This window comes from Ostrea edulis, chromosome 1 (genome assembly GCF_947568905.1).
Source record: "Ostrea edulis chromosome 1, xbOstEdul1.1, whole genome shotgun sequence".
In the NCBI taxonomy this organism is placed as follows: Eukaryota; Metazoa; Mollusca; class Bivalvia; order Ostreida; family Ostreidae; genus Ostrea; species Ostrea edulis.
In genome coordinates, this window is record NC_079164.1 from 19,914,842 (window position 1) to 19,932,345 (window position 17,504).

The window sequence follows — 17,504 nt, forward strand, 5'->3', positions numbered from 1 at the left end:
AAGTATATTTTGCAAGAATATTTTACAAAATGATACACTCAGAATAAATATTTTTCCCAACTCAGTGTGAAATAGTGATCTGGAACTTGCCTGTAAACGTGAATTCCTCTGATACGTCAACAGCAAATCCAACACTTCCAAAACCCTATTCGATGTAATTTAGATAACGTTAATTAATTTAATGGGGGGGTATGATTACACGTACATACAATAGGTTGTATGTTTAATAGATCTACGTACTGGAATTTGGCATTTACTATTGCCTCTGTCTCGGGACTTTGTTCATATCTATCCTGTGCTTGATATCTATTCACCTCTTTAATTGCCTCTTTTGAATATCCTAGAATGTTAAACAGCAATAATGAATAATGTCCATTGATACGACTTTTTAAACCGAGATATGAATTTTTACAACACGTAGACAAGCCACCGTTCTATTTACCTTTGTCTTTATCTTTTGGATAGGGATAGTCTTTTCTGCCGTCCAGGAGTTGTAACAATGGTGGTAACAAATTTTGGACATCCTCGCTGTCAAGGTAGTACCCAAATTTCACAAGATGGTACAGGAGTCGGACGACCTACGATATCATATTGAAATTGTATAGAAATAATGACACCTTCGTTAAATTTACAAAACCGGGTTTATGTTGTAGCAGAGATATCGTAAGGTAGAATTTGATAATGTATGTTTGCATCTGTTTTTCTTCAAAGATTGAAAGTAGGGATATGTTAATAGAAAGGTGAAGATAACTAACAGTGATCAATCTCATAACTCATATAAGCCCTCTTTTTTCAACATTTGTACTTTCAATATACGCAAAAGCAGTAACTGAATGTGTACTTATTTTAGTATAATTGGAACTATTGTACTATTTGGAGTTATCATGAATTAGAGCTTCTTCTAAGTATGATAATAGTAGTTACTACTCTTTTAATAATATTCCTGCAATATCAAAGACACCAGTTATGGTATAAAGAGCATTACTTTGGATATTTATATAAGTACAATTATGGAAGTTTGAATTTCTTCTTTACACACTTTCCCTATCCTGAGAGAATGGTTTTGCAAGAATTATAAATCATATCTTCAACTAGAATTATTTCATTCTACAGACATGGTAGAAAAAACTAATTTTAATCAGAGTTAACGCCATACGAGTTAACTCTCGTTATGGAGATCAGCAAATCACTTGGGCCCAATATATACAACAAAAGATAACTCTCGCGTAATGGGAGAGATGCATGGCGTTTTGGTAAATAGCGTTCACCCATCATCCGAGCATGCGCGCTATAGGGGCAACCTTTTGGAATTGGTAGCTGCTACAAGCAACACCCATCCCATCCAACCCAGTTCTGTATTTCAGATACTTATTTGAACGTTCTCTGTTGCGTGTTTTTCATACATTTTTCAAGTTCCGGGCAACCATCAGTTATTCTGCTATTCAACCATGGACGTCATGGCGTTACACATGATGAGTATTCTCGTTGAACTCATCATGTTTTACTGTGGACTTGGTCGAATTTTGATCTTTGGAGTTCGCCCTATAATTCTGTTGTTTTACAGGGTCTGGGATCAATGATTGGGCTTCTGTCATTTTAACATTTTCATTGAACTTGCTACGCCATACTATTGCGAACATCGATGTAAATCATTGTCATTGTATTTCTTTGTCACGGTGCGAGTAAACATAGTTGATTCTGACTCATCAAAATAAAATAAAAAATCAGTGTGGCAATGTTACATCCACTTCATTGTTTGTATACTCACTTATCCTAACTGTTGATATCATTGTTCAGTGAATCATTTAATTTATAAATAAAGCCATGACGAAAAACAACGAAACAGTCTTCGTGATTTATTGTGGCGACGTAACACATTGTACCGGTGTTTTAGTAAAGATTGTCAGAACTCTATGCCTGTTTCTTCCACGCAAACACAGACTTGCTATTTCTAGAGAAGTACACATACCTGTTCAATCAACATATTGTGACCAACTTCGCTAGCTATCATGAACTTGTTGTCCAGCAGAAATTCTGCAATCCAATCGCGAAGGACGGGGAAGATGGCTACCAATTCTTTTACAACCTGGTTAACAAAATGTCATATCTTTTAAATTATTAAACAAACCTTGATATCCCACACTTACAAATGTTCTATAATAACCAATTGTATTTTATTTACGAACAAAACAACTTACAAAGTCCCCCTGACTTTTTTCCTCGTCTTTTGATCCGACGTATTCATACACAAAGCAGATATTGGGGTGATCCAACACAGAGTAGTTGTTTCCGACGTCAACAAACAAACCTTACAGGAGAAGAATGTGCATATATTCATTTGTTATAAAAATTAAATATAATGCTTGAATATAGAGTCTCATAAACAAATGAACATACTTGTGGTAAGGTCGCAATATTTCGCTCGAATTGCCTCCGGTAAAATGTCTGACCGAAGAGATAAGAAAGCTTCTTCCCAAGTCAAGTATCGCAGCTCTTTTGTTATCATGTTGATTGAGTAGTCATTTCTCCCCTTCAAAATATGAAATATGAAATGAATTGTTCTTGTGTATTCTGTATGATTATGTAAAAATTATGCCAAAATAAGACACACTGGAGTACCCACATAGCAAAGCGCCTTGTAAAGGTTCAGCTGATGGATCAGGAAATCGTGCTTGTCTTTGTCGTAACATTCACACTCAGACTGAAAGCGTCGAAAGTTTTAGTATCATATCAAGTTTTTTTGTTAGCACACGGTGGTATTTCTCTCCAATATCATTATTTCATTACCATATTGTATTTAAATGAATTCATACGTTAACAAACTCGTGAAGTGCCGTCCAAGATCTGCCGTGATCAGTAGTTATATACAAAATGTTTGGTTGTCTGTTGATATCCTGTCCGCGTGCTGTCAGAAATATTCCTTTTCCCTGGAAATGTTATGTGAACAGTAAAAGATATGTATTTATAGCAACTTATCCATTACAGTGGTTATGGACATGGGAGAAAACACATCCAATATGAATCATGATAAAGAAGCATTTTATGATAATAATTCTTGAAGTTCAATTGACATTGATTTTTCATACGTGGCTAACCACTGATATTACCCACAATATTATGCACCTTAAAAATTTCAATAGCTTTTTAAGAAACCTTTTGATTTGAATTACTGTCAGATACCTGTTCAATTTGCATCCATCTTTTGACAATGTAGGATTGGTTGTTTGGGATTGCGATATCATCGCAGACACATAAAACATGCATCAGGTCCAGAAAACGATAGTTCTAAAGTTATACAGAACAAGCATCACATAATCAAATCCGAGAATACGAAACTCAAAAATAATCCACAGTAAATCAGTATTTCAATAACCTGCGTTTTTTGAAGAAGGCCTATGAATTCATCGATCTGCTCGTGGGTTATCCTGTCAACGATTTTTCGTTTGTCTCTGATAAGCTCAACTATCATCTGGGCAACATTTAATCCAATACCTCCCTACAATGAAAAGGTAAAGATAACAAACAGCGATCAAAGAATACAAAATTAAGACTAGGGAAAACACGGATCCCTGGACATACCAGAGGTGAGATCAGGTGCCTAGGAGGAGTAAACATCCCCTGTCGACCGGTCACACCCGCTTTGAGCCCTATATCTTGAACAGTTAAACGGAGTAATCCGTAGTCAAATCAATGTGTAAAGAACGATCTAACAATGGGCATGAAACACGCCAGACAGCATATAACCCAATGTTAGACTGTATGGGTAAACTAGATTGTTATAACGATCAGAGTTTTTGCGAGATGTTGACTTGTAACATCAACTTATTTTTCAGTAGCATGCTTCGAATAAAAAGTTATCATACGCAGAATAAGCTCTTACGTATCGAATCAGTTGAGAGACATAAACACCATTTCCAGGTGATAATAAACTATTGCTACATAAAAGTTGTTTTCACGATAATACATTTTGCATTTCTGGTGTATGTTGATTTTATTATTCAAAGAATAACACTGTAATAACACATATATGTACCTTCTGTGTAAATTGCGTTTGGAAGAATTCAATATACTTTGCGAAGTAGAGTGCATTCTTTCTACTTTTTCCGATCATGTAGGTATAAAGTATTTCGTATGCCTCTTTGAAAACTTGTATCAAATTCATTTCATCAATGGTCCCATCCAGAGGGCACTGTAAAATCTTCACCAACAGATCAATCACCTGATAGAGGAACACCAATAATTTTATACCGCATGTAAATAGACAACGCAATGTGTCTGGCAAAAACAATAATTGAAACAAAGTTAACTGTACGATGGATTAAATTCAATTTACTACAATTGGTTCCTCGTAATCGCTTACCCTCAAATTTCTCATCAACTTTTGTCTGTTTTTGCTAGGAACATCTTTTATCATCATGAATTTTCTAAGGTCTGTCATTGCCTATAAAATAAATAACATGCATTCAATTGACAATGACTGTTCTCATACACCAGGTAAGACCACTAGTCTCCTATCAAGTTTAATTTTCATGCTGAACAAGGAATGACAAATTGAGAAAATATATTTTGCATACCGTTAAGACGATGTGAGTCTTCTTAGCATTCAGCACAATACTGGTCTCCCTCTGGAGAAGGAAAACAAAAATTGAGATGCATGTAATTAGATACCGGGAAACTATGAGAACGTGGAAATTGACTGGGAGTAAACTAGACTTTAAAATGAGTTGGTGTAGAATTTAAATTTAGAATGAAAATCGACAGATGCTAGATGATTCACTTACGTCTCTGACCAGGTTCTGTAAAAACGGCACCATCCCTGCCACATAATTGAACTCATCCACCTGACATTTCTCCACCCTTTGAATGGTAAAGGCGTCATCATACTGACTTTCCCCACTTGCCGCCACCTGAAATAAAGTCAATACACGGGGTCTTACAATGACCCGCTATTGATTTTAAATTGTTATATTCTCATTGCCTTTGTACATTGTACCTTTCTAACTTGTGCCGAGTCCCACATCAGTCCCCGTAAAGTCTGATCGTTCCCAGCATCCATATCTCTAAATTTTCTTCTGATGTAATCTTCATCTGCATAAAATTGTTATGTGACTTTCAATACCTGTTTTTGTGTTTACTTCAACGACATTTTCAATATAAAAAGAAAATTTAAGTTTTTGTTAATCAGAATGCAAAATTTTGCATTATACCTTTCAGGGCATGTAGCCAAAACCCCGACAGCACATGTTCGATTCTGCAATAGCTTTCGAAGTGAATTTCGTCTCTTTCCTGGAAATTAATGGCAACATTTCCTTGATAAACTGAATTGTTTTATTCTTTTTTCATATTCATATAATCATGAATAAAAGTAATGAAGATACATATTAACCATTTTATACATTCTCGCATCATCTCGCACTCTTTCACACTACTATCATACAGCATAATTGGTTGAATACCTCTTATTCTAAGATACAGATCAAAAATAGTTTTCCAGTTTTCCCAAAGTCTGTCAAATTTCAAAATTTACATGATTTAATTGCTACGAATTTTTCAACTTTGTATTTGAAAAATAATAACGTACCAGCACAGAAATATGAGGAGTTTTGTTTTGAACAATTGTTGGTATACAGAATTATGAAATTAACCACTTTATTACACAAACTGAGGGCATTTCAACAAAAAATAACAATTTTTAAAAATGTTTTTCTGAAAATATGCACGCCAAGATTATTCCGAAGTCCTAAAGTATAAGAAGAAGATATAAACATATGTTGCATTGTTTCTACATTTTCTTTACAAAATGAGAACAGTCATCTGAAATGATATTGATTTTCTTGAGGTAATATTTTGTAGGATGAAACTTGTAAAGATTTCAGTATTGCAACCACTGAACTTGGGTATCAATGCTTGTTTTAAAACAAACTTTAAACTGCTCTTTGACAGAAACATTGCTTTCTAAATGTATGCATGTAGATAATTCAGTGTAAACTGAATTTTATCAAAGTTTAGGATAATTTCTTATTGGAAAATGTCATTGTTTTTATAAAAAGTGCTGTTTTGTTTGCATCAGATCTTACACTGAGAACTGAGTAAAGCCTGAACACAGTTCTTGGGTCTTCATTATCATCAACAAGTGATATTTCTTTTGTTCCATCAATGCATAGATACTTTCGAGTGGTCATGTGCCTCAATCGAACCTGCTGCTCCCATCGAAGTACATCACCTACAGTATATTGTTTTATTACACAGGAATCGGATTAAATAGTGGATTGATCTACTTGACAAAAGCATGTTGGTAAAATCAGGATTTTTTTATTCGTATCTATGATGTAAATGTAAATCTATTTTACATGGTGTGTGTATGTGTGTGTTGTGTGTGCGCGCTCGCGCGCGCGCGCGTGCGTGCGTGCGTGCGTGCGTGCGTGCGTGCGTGCGTGCGTGCGTGTGTGTGTGTGTGTGTGATATCATAACGTATGACCATTACATTAAAAAATGATGAAAACAAAGTTCGAATTTTCATAATACCGGTAATCATAAATTATGTTCTGTATAATATTATAGACTTGTGTGAATCTAAACATGGTATTTTAATTGTATAATGCAGTGGACCAAATTTTCATATCAGGTACCATTTAAGATGCCACTTTCGGCTTCAATTTGCCAAAATGTATTCCCGGAGGTTGGAGGCGAAAGCGTCCGAGGTTTATGTTGATCCATAACCCGAATCCTGAAGTGTACTATAAATAAAAAGAAAATCAATCCTGAAGTGTGCTATAAATAAAACTTTTTGAAAATCAATCCTGAAGTGTACTATGAATAAAACTTTTTGAAAATCAAACACATACAAATCGTATTATTTTTTATATATTGAAACTTTAAATTCATCTGTGGAGTCATTTGATCAGTATCGTAGGATTTTAATCCTATATGTTTGACACATCCATTAGTAATTAATTAGTACCGTCCTCGGTGACTTCCTCGTTAAACAGTCCCTCCGCGACTATATATGCCTCCAGCTCTTTGTGAAACAACCTTACCACGCTTCCACCCTGTAGTATAGACCGCATAATTCCATTAGCGTGTATCAGGGACAAAAATGGAGGTAAAATGTAGATCAGGTCATATCAGCCATTTAAACAAGATTCTGATACGTCTCCAAACGTAAGTGGTTCTATAATAGTTCTCCTTGACAGATGTGGCGTTTAAGGACGTACAGAATTATCTAATTGTATTGAATGATAACTATTATGAAGAGTTTGTGCGAAGCTTTCATGTTATTTAAAGAATTACCCTGACGTATTGATCATGTTCAGAAATTCCTTTGTGATATCTGACGAGCGTGAGTCCTGATCTCTCTACTCCAAGATTAACTTCTGATCTGTAAAATGAAGGCAAGTGCACCAAAACATTCTCACTCAATGTCGAAAGTACGGCTATCTTTTCCTGGACCCCGATTCTTCTAGTTTTCCTCATATAACATATTTATCATTTATCAATCCAAACTTACCCAAAGGTCGAGTGGTCTATTTGATAAGGAGAACTTGCATGAAAGAAATGTCCTGGGGATTTGATGCTCTCAAAGACAATTTGATCGTAAATTTGAACCTAATAAAGATACCATAAACCATATCTTACAATGAATAAGAACAAAAAATTTAAAATTGCAATTGATTCCTAAATATGCTTACTAATATATCGATAAAATAGTCTTACATTTCTGATACATACACTTGTAGATTTGATCTCAGGACAGACACATGTCATCGTCCTTTTTATAATTATTTTCCCACTAAAGAACCATTACATGATTTTGTACTACTAGACAATATATCCAATACATTTTCGAAAACTTCAACTGCACAAATCATATATGATATTCAAAATGTGGTTGATAAACCCCTTTAAAAACAAAACTTAGTTCGTCGGAAGTATACCACTTCGCCTTCTGATTTGACTTTGTACTGAGGCAAAATTCTGAACTGGGCATTCTTTGCGTTGAATTCATTTAGCATCACCTGAAATGATAAGTATATAAACAAATAGATAAAACGTGTCGATCAAGATCATAATCATAAGCGTTTGTGTTTAAGTTATATGATTTCTACAATTTATGAAGAAACAAATAATTATGTGAATGATGGTTGATCTTTTTTTATTTTATTTTGGATGTAGTCATTTTTGTCATCATTTCAATGCATAAAAGACAGCTAATTTATATAGTGTGCTCACTTCAATACTATTCGTATGTGTATCATTGAGTCATATTAATAAGCTAATATGAACCACTATAATTACAAAATTAAATATTGATTCGTTGCTTTGATACAGACTTTTTTACAATTAGAAAAAAAAAGTCACTTGACGCATCCCCGCACAGATATCCGTTTCACATCCAAGGAGATTATGGACCATGCTGTCAATATCTGTTTGGAGTAATTCATTAGTGGAACCATGTATGTGATGTCTCTTGTGTTTTTATGTATCAATGTAGCTTGAAAAATGAGAACAGAGAACGCAACAGTGATAAAACATATGTCCATAATTACACCACCAAATTAGGACTGAGGACATATCTGAAGCCCTCTGAGACAGAAGACAACAGACAGGATGGAGACTATTCACAATATATATGTGTGTTTTGTTTTATGTTACTCATTTTGAAAGCATTCAATCTTTAAATATTCATAAAAAAAACAACATCCGATCAAATTTTCCTGTTAACAATAACCCCTATAAAATTATGCTATGAACCACATTAGACAAAAAAATGTTTCTAAACTTCTTCTTTTTTTTTTTTTATCTCATATTTGTACTGGAAGTATGACAGCCCATAATCAGTGGGGAATTGATACACATATGCTCAAAGGATTCGATTTCTTTTTATAGAACAAAAAGTGAAGAATTAAAAAGAGTTATCAGCGAAATCAGATACCATTCAGAATATCAATATTTTGGTTGATCATTGCTAACAATGGAAAGGTTACCCATTCCTGATTCACCACAAACATGTACTTAAAGATCAAATTTTTAATAACCTTGGACGTAAACAGAATTTTTACTTTTTACTGTATGCAGAGTGAATTCGCTCCGTTTTATTTTCGTTTATATATCTTAAATGAGTGATTTTACAACTAGGTGAGAATACATTCATCTGAAATCAAAGTAATTACAAACAATTTTGAACAAATTCAAATCCGGGCGAAATTGTTCTCCAATGTGTAAAGACGAAACAATGTCGCTATATACAGTGTTAATAATTGCAGTGAATTGTTTTGTAACTTATCAGTTTTATGATATAACCCATACCATCATGTTGTTCTTGTCCTGCTGGCTTGTCTGCGAAGTACACATGTGTACATACTTGTTGGTTAAAACATGCTTCAGCTAAGATAAAAAGAATTCATTATTCAGATTTACTTCCAATGCCCATAAGTATGAATAAGGAATTCCAATTCTAGCCATGCTTTCTACCGATTTATCTATCTTAGTAATTATATTCTTGAAGGCAGAAGCAGTCTTCAGAATATTTCAAAAGTTTATTTTTTTTTTTTTTGATTTATTTTGCCTTTGTGTGATAAATACCTGCACGATTTCGCCATATCGAACTCTTTTGTTCATTTGACGTTTTTGTTCTGCGGCGTTGTCGGCATTTTCAGCTTCGGCTGCATGCTGGACAAGTTTTAAAAAAACCTCGTAAAAATGTTAAGTTATGTGAAAGATACTCAAATTGTAAATAAACATATTGGTTTGTTTTATTGGAAACAGAGACGTTACATCTCATATGGGGTTAAATAAGTACATATAGGTACATTTTGTACAGATCTGCATTTCCATATTCCAAAATATTTACACAAGTTCGGTTCGATGTATACTAGATAATAGCAATTCTCTTACCAATAAAACACTGCGTTTTCTAATATCATACTAGTATTACAGACTTTTTAAAACATCATATGACTGATTTGAATTTTACGCCCCTTTAAGATTTTTTCACTCATCATGAGACACTACCAGCTTGAATAACCTTGAACTTATTTAAGTGGCTCTGGTCCGTCGCGGTTTGGTCTCAGACCCACTACCTCCTGACCACGATGCAAGGACTCTGCATCTAATCTATCATCGATAGCATGCATTCCAGAGATCCAAAAGTCACGGATACTGTAAGAATGGCAGTTACATGTAGTCACGTGACAAAACCATGTTCCCGAAAGAAAATGTTCTCTATAGTTCCCTATATGTTTCGTACAAACCATCTCTTTTTCTCGTTAAGCCACTTTCGGCTAAATTTTGATATCACGAACACCATTAGATTTAAAAATGTAAGCAGCTGTTGTCATGATCGATGAAGAGATTGACCATTCAATCACAACGTTGTCTTGTTATTAAAAAATGTCAATGATATATATACTCGTATAAACATTGAATACATGTACTCTAAAAATAGATTCTATGTTAAGAGTGGAATGTCTCCGCAACAGATGATCATAAGAATTACTCTAAAATTATTACGGAACATGGTAGATATGTGGGAGATCAGTGGGGATCCTTTTCTCTTCATTCAAACGATATTGAACTACATGTATAAAAAAAATGAAATATGTAAGGAAAAAGTTTTTTGGAAACTCCCTTTTGGCCAAGGAGTGAACATTGACAAATATAACAAAACTCTCTAAAATTTAATGCACTATTACAAAAACATATTTTTTAATATATCTAATACCTTTGCTTGAGCCAGAAGTATTTTGTCTTGCTCCTTAACGCATGTCGTCAGGTCCATTGTTGATGACGTCATTTCCGCATTTTGGCTGGCAGTTAACTTCCGGAGTTTTTTGCTCAGTTTGTATCGATTTTGTATACATATTTCAAATACTACAGCTGTAAAGATATTTTTTTTAAAAAAAAAATGGTAATTATACACGCTGCCATTGCATTTGCAGTATACTGCCTTGCCGATATAAACAGTCATTACCTTGAGAGTTTGGGATTTTGGTCGGCTTCTCTCTATCTTGGTTTATGTATATATATAGCCCATTGTGTACAGTACTGTAAATATAATAATTCATCTTAAAATCATATTCAACATTTTTTCATAATCATAGTCAAGTGTTCATTTGAAAAAAGCTTTTAGAAATGAGCTGTACGATAAATTGAAGCTCATGGACAAAACGGTCATTAATCGATAATTTAGAACAAGGACACGTTAACCGGAGGGGAAAATAATAATTACTTGATATCTTTGCAATGGGGTCAATCAAATAATTCACTAGCGTGGGAGCTCGACAAGAAAAAATGGCAAACCCTTGATAATTGTTCCGTCTGTAATAAATCACCCCGCACCATGCGATCATCGTCATCAATTTTACCGAGCGCTGTTGTGCTTCATACTTTATTTCAATTAATTGATGAGGGATTTTTTTTTTATTCATTTAGAGCATAATCTAAGTATAGATCTAGATCTGAGAATGCAAAAATATACACAGATGTTCATGTATATCTTGCATTGCGATTAAGTCTGCACAGAGTCGACCAACATCGCGTAGGCTCTACACAAAAATCGGTAGTTGAACCTGTTATTCTAAGCAATTAGAATAAGTTATCTATAAAACCTAACCTTTTGATTTAGCATGCACGAGGGAATTGTCAAATCACTTTAGTACATTTTGATATAAGTTCAACTATCGCCTTACTCAACTGGTTTTGTTTTTACTCCTATATGTACTTCCAAATACCAGTGCTTTCATTCATGTATTCAATTGCCGCTTACGTCTGCAAATTACGATCATCCGATTCTTTTATCAACTCTCCGGAGAACGTAGGGTGTCTTTAGTTATATTTGCTTATTAAAATAGTTACTACAAAACATACATATTTCCGATGAAAGCAGAATGAAAACATTATGGTCGCGTTAGATTTGAGATTCAAAAATAAGATAATACTAGCTTTTAAAATAAAACTTGCAAAGAAGCATTGGAGTGACAAGTGCAACTAAAATCTAAAGTATAACTTGTTTTCTAGTGGACTCCGGTGTATATTAAATCCAGGAAGGTTGGTATTATTTATTAACCAACGTGTCTCAACATGTTCTATCAACACAGAGTCAATAAAACAACATGTCTCAACATGTTCTATCAACACAGAGTCAATAAAACAACGTGTCTCAACATGTTCTATCACCATAGAAAGTCAGTAAACTAAGTGAAATATATGCAGTAGGACAAATTAACTGACGGACAACAGGAAACATTGTTTCCATTTGTTTTATCGGTACGGACTAACAACCCTTTGGCGAGTTTAATATCTAAAATATCAACTTATACAAAACGCTGAAGAATAACGTTTGATGTACTAGCGTACATGTACTAGCAATTTCTCCAAGGAAAATTATTTTCTTGTTTTCATTTAAAGGAAATAGTAAGACCATTGTGAAATATTGATAAAGCTACGATCAAAAGCCACTCGTACATAAAACAATAATTTATTAAATATAAAACTGAGGATAGGTCAATGCTTTGGCATTCATTCAATAAAAGGGTATAAATAATATATGGTCTTACGCAACATAATGACACAATCAAATTGTGTGTAAGTGAATGTATTTACAACAAGAGGTATGTAGATTTGCAGAAAGTCGTCTAGTGCCTGACTTTCGAAGAGTCCTGTACTTATGAAAGCAAGGGGACTATCAGTTTCATTTCCTTCTGTCCATTCGTTCGTCAGTTACTCTGTCCAGCTTCGTTCATCGTCCAGTTTTCCATTATACTCTGAGCTTCATATTGATATGAAATCTGCTGTGTAGCTTGCTTAAGTACAAACTGAGTTCAACTTTTGTTATGAGTGATACATTTTATCAGAGTTACAGTGCGCTGCTTATTTTATAAAATTCGTCTCATACTTATATTTCCCTATGCTCTGGGTTATAAATATACATCAAATTTGAATTTCGACAGGATCAAGCTGATATGAACGTTCTTCCACATTAATTTTCACCTTAATATATTTCAGTCAGTACGTTATATTATACATGAATATGTTTGTCTTGTTACAACAAATGCAAATACAGGAACCACATCCCTCTAATCTGATGTTGGTGTTTTTAATTATGAAGAATGCTGTCGAAGTCCTTAGGACATAAAACAGTTTTCCATATGCTTTAAGATGGAAATAATGCTTGAAATAATCTCATTGAACATCAGTAAAGGACACCTCAGTCATTATGTTTATGAGATAATTTAAATAAAAGTGTAAATTGAAAGTAGCCATTCTCTACTAGTAAATAATGATGTTCTTTCATGTAGAAAAAAAAAACCTCTTCAAATTCTTTTCAAAAACCTTTTTGAAAGAGCATATCTTATGCATTACCTTGCATGTAATTGTTTTTGATTTTCTATTAGAGTCATCTGATTGATAGATGTTTTCCTGTCTAATGAAGTCAAATATTTTCAGATATCAATATAATGCGTGTGCAGACTTTTTTGACTAGATGGAATTTGAGACAGAGTTATACGTGTAACTTATGGCAGGTCAAGAATTTAAAAATTCGCAAAGTAAAGGATTTCAATTATATGTACATGTAGTATTGACAATAATACATATGTAAAATGTAAAGGAAAAACAATCTTCGACCTGCTGCAATCATGATGTCATTGCCTTAAGCATACTACAAAATAGACTACCACATGCTACTACAAAATAGACTACCACATACTACCCAAAACAAAAGTACATCCATATGGGGCGATTCCCCATCGTAACAGGACAGGCAGACTAAATGGTACAAACTCGCACTGGATGGCTTGTTACCGCCCAAATTCCGCAATACATTGAATACATCTTTAGAAGAACAAAATGATAAAAATCATAGATGACCCCACGTAATATAAACTTCCTTTTTTTTTTTTTTTTTTTTTAATTCCATCACTTTAAACTTACAAAACTAGAAAACAAGTAGTTTGTAAAAGGACACATTCTTCGAACAGGACACATCATACATCATAATGATCCAACCATATTTTGGAGAAGTTTGCCACTATCTAAGAGAGTACGGAAATTCTAGCTAATAAATAGTGATTTTGTACCTCAGAATGAGATCTAAGTCCAGAAGGGATAATGACACGCAGCGCAAAGCAAGAAGATTGATAAGTGATCTTCATTGGAGTGATTATTACTGTCAAATTCATCATTCTGCTGAAACTGTTTTGTATCGGTAAATTACTGTCTTTAAAGGTCATACATTCTATGAAACGATATTCGGAAGAAATTGAGTTATGTATGGGAATTCATTAATCAAGGTTTATTAAACATGAATTCATTTTTAAAATTTTTTTTAATGCAAGATAACGTCAATATAGCTGATCAGATGTACTCGATCACGAAAGTGATCTTCCTTCACTGATGACGTCAGAAAGACACATTGTGATGTAAACAAGAGTTTGTATAACTAAGTATTTATTGCAGAGCTTTGACAAATGCTACAGTGTACAGCAGTATTAGGTCGCAGAAGGGGGTGATCATGTATGTCTTCCTAAGAGATCCCAAATTAAGACAAACATATGGTTAACAAGATGTGTTTGTGAAACACAAATACCCCCGATAATGGCCAATTCCGAAGATGGCCAAGGTCACATGGGCAAATATCTTGGTACCAGTAGAAAGATCTTGTCAAAAGAAATGCTCATATGCAATATGAAAGCGCTAATGTTTACCATTTAGAAGTTATGACCAATGTAAAAATAAATTTAAAGTAGGTCAAATGTCAAGGTCAAAAGGTTCAATACCAACGGAAAGATCTTATAACAAGGAATACTCGTGAAATATCAAAGCTCTATCTCTTACTGTTCAAAAGTTATTAGCAAGGTTAAAGTTTTCAAAAAGTAGGTCAAACTCCAAGGTCAAGGGGTAAAAAATGTTGGTACCCACGGAAAGGTCTTGTCACAAGGAATACTCATGTAAAATATCAAAGCTCTATCACTTAATGTTCAAAAGTTATTAGCAAGGTTAAAGTTTCAGACAGAATGACAGACAGGACAAAAACAATATGCCCCCCGATCTTCGATCTCGGGGGCATAAAAATCTCCGATGCAATGGATTTGTTGCCACGAACACTTCAGTGTTACGTGTGAAACTTTTCACAGATGACAAATTTTCACGTACATCCGTCGGTAGCCAAACAATGTGGGTGCAAAAAGATCAGTTTAAAATCAGACACTATGCCAATCATTTTTGATTTACTAAAGACTAAACAAATCAACGAAGAAAAGTCCACCGCTTACATCTAGCGAAGAACACTGGAAGTATGTATTACACAAGATTCTTGCAATCACAAAAACACACTCATCAATTATCATGAATGTGAACTTTGAATAAATCTACACAAATTTATATTTTATTTTCATATCTGATCTACATTACAAACTCTATCAGTCAACAATATTCGAATAGTTTCAGTTTTATCAATACGTGTAATATAGCGGCACTCGCGACCCAAATGCATGAACCTCTTATTTTCTTATCATTAATTATAAGATTTAGTTAAATTAAACTTGTAAATAAAACTTTCATTCTGAAATTTTTATTAAAAGGAAAATCGTGACGTATCATACAGATTCCATATATCATATACTGACCATGTTCATCAAAATTAAGATAAATAATCATTTATTTTAATTAAAAATAATATTTGATCAAAAAACAGCAGATACGTAACGTAGAATTAAAGGCAACCAGTTTTTAGAAATAACAAACTATCAAAAAGTATAGAAGAACCCCTCCACAAGACTTTTGGGGCACACGAGAAAACACCAACTGATTATGAAGAACTGTGCGTCAGTCCTGCATATGGCATCCATGATGATACAGTTGCCACTGTTAGAGTACCTCACACCTACACTGTACATGAATATTTTAGCGCAATATTCGCATCTAAAAGGAAATGGGGTCACCACTATCGTTTTTAGACATATTCTATTACGATTAATCATAAATGAAATGTATACAAGTCCATACGGCTTGATCTTTTTGAAATGATCGTTAAACTTCAGTATCTGATAGTTAGGGGCAGAGACATATATATTACATGTTAAACCGAGCGATGCTCGGACGGGCCTTACATGTATGTGAAAGGAAAAAGTCAAAATCGGCAAAGAAAAAAAAGATAATCTCTACAATTCATATGTTCACTGAAAATTTTGTGAGCCGTAAGGGTGCCGCTATATTTTTTGCTCATTAGTTGCTTCAACAATTATTCGAGCTTTATATTTGATTGCCACGAATACAAAACTCTGACGTGCAATTTTTAATTCAAACACTCAATAATTCGTCCTCAAAATGAATAATATAATTATCATTGTAACAGTTTTTAACAAATCATTGAATAGAAAATCAGTAATATGACTAAGTATATGAATGAGCTAATGAGTTTCTTTGAATAAAAATATAAGATTAGATCGATTGATTGATTGCATCTTCTTTAACGTCTCACTCGAGCATTTTTCACTCATATGGAGACGTCACCAAGACCGGTGAAAGGCTTCAAATTTAGGCTTTTGCTCAACGCTTACGGCCATTGAGTAGTGAGGGTTCTTTGGCATGCCACACCTACTGTGACACGGGGCATCCGTTTTTAAGGTAATCTCCGAGGACCCGTGACATTCACACCTGATGCCGAGTGTTTGGCGATGGAATTGTCACTACCTGTTTTAACGACTTAGATCTGTCGCGGCCGGGATTCGAACCCCGACCTTCGCATGCGGGGCGAACGCTCTAACATCTAGACAACAACGGCGGTATTTAAGATTAGAATAATACGTCCCGCCTTAAGACTGGGGTATGATAACCAAGTCTAATTTATAGACGGGTGGGTCAGTTCAGCATTAACTTGTGAACCTGACTTTTGACATATCCAATGCAGTGAAGCATCGTGACAAGAAACACCGTGTCACGCGACCTCGGTTTATTCACTTCTAACGCCGAGCAGTTGCCGAACAAATTGTCCAAAGTAACGTTTCAACAGGGACTCACGTACCAGAGACAAATATAACAATTATATATGTCTCTGCATGTACCAATTATTATAATTTTCGAATTATCAAGCCAGTGCACATTCATTGTATATCTAGTATGTGTATAGAAACCAGATACAATGTATCCAAGTTTTACCTGGTCTGAAGGCTGTAGACATATCCTTCTGTCTCCACTGAATACAGCGCTATGGAATCCCCTATGCAGAGGTAGTCCCCCGCAGTCGTGTTGCTTAGAATTGCCATCACTCCAGCTATATCTCTTTTCCCTAAAATTTATGATGATTTAGCTGCAAGAAGTACACTTTTTGAGAAATTTTTTGCTTAAGTTGCAGTTATCGGAGTCATGTTACACTGAAATCTAGAAAATTCACAATTTTTCAAATAGTAGCAAAATTAAACACACATAATATAGATAATTACTAATTGTTGCCCTCGCAAACATTTAAAATTTAAATCGTATTTGTTTAGATTAAATATGGTGAATGA

General features: G+C 34.3%; 1 protein-coding gene across 1 annotated transcript in view; it reads right to left on the bottom strand.

Moving 5' to 3' along the window:
* The window catches only part of LOC125663597 (inositol 1,4,5-trisphosphate receptor type 2-like), a 43,977-nt gene extending 26,716 nt beyond the window's left edge, over window positions 1–17,261 (bottom strand). The window contains exons 1-27 of the mRNA XM_048895874.2: window positions 17,155–17,261; window positions 10,970–11,043; window positions 10,721–10,875; window positions 9,583–9,669; window positions 9,307–9,384; window positions 7,935–8,015; window positions 7,508–7,605; window positions 7,291–7,378; window positions 6,962–7,049; window positions 6,630–6,737; window positions 6,078–6,223; window positions 5,208–5,286; window positions 4,994–5,088; window positions 4,782–4,907; window positions 4,575–4,625; window positions 4,361–4,441; window positions 4,034–4,219; window positions 3,374–3,496; window positions 3,181–3,285; window positions 2,814–2,927; window positions 2,624–2,701; window positions 2,398–2,530; window positions 2,199–2,308; window positions 1,970–2,086; window positions 443–578; window positions 241–340; window positions 91–145 (exon numbers count right to left, since the gene is read on the bottom strand). Of these exons, the coding sequence (XP_048751831.2) occupies window positions 91–145; window positions 241–340; window positions 443–578; window positions 1,970–2,086; window positions 2,199–2,308; window positions 2,398–2,530; window positions 2,624–2,701; window positions 2,814–2,927; window positions 3,181–3,285; window positions 3,374–3,496; window positions 4,034–4,219; window positions 4,361–4,441; window positions 4,575–4,625; window positions 4,782–4,907; window positions 4,994–5,088; window positions 5,208–5,286; window positions 6,078–6,223; window positions 6,630–6,737; window positions 6,962–7,049; window positions 7,291–7,378; window positions 7,508–7,605; window positions 7,935–8,015; window positions 9,307–9,384; window positions 9,583–9,669; window positions 10,721–10,875; window positions 10,970–11,043; window positions 17,155–17,261 (2,799 nt within the window). The remainder of the gene's footprint in view (window positions 1–90; window positions 146–240; window positions 341–442; window positions 579–1,969; window positions 2,087–2,198; window positions 2,309–2,397; window positions 2,531–2,623; window positions 2,702–2,813; window positions 2,928–3,180; window positions 3,286–3,373; window positions 3,497–4,033; window positions 4,220–4,360; window positions 4,442–4,574; window positions 4,626–4,781; window positions 4,908–4,993; window positions 5,089–5,207; window positions 5,287–6,077; window positions 6,224–6,629; window positions 6,738–6,961; window positions 7,050–7,290; window positions 7,379–7,507; window positions 7,606–7,934; window positions 8,016–9,306; window positions 9,385–9,582; window positions 9,670–10,720; window positions 10,876–10,969; window positions 11,044–17,154) is intronic.
* Between the last annotated feature and the right edge of the window lie 243 nt (window positions 17,262–17,504).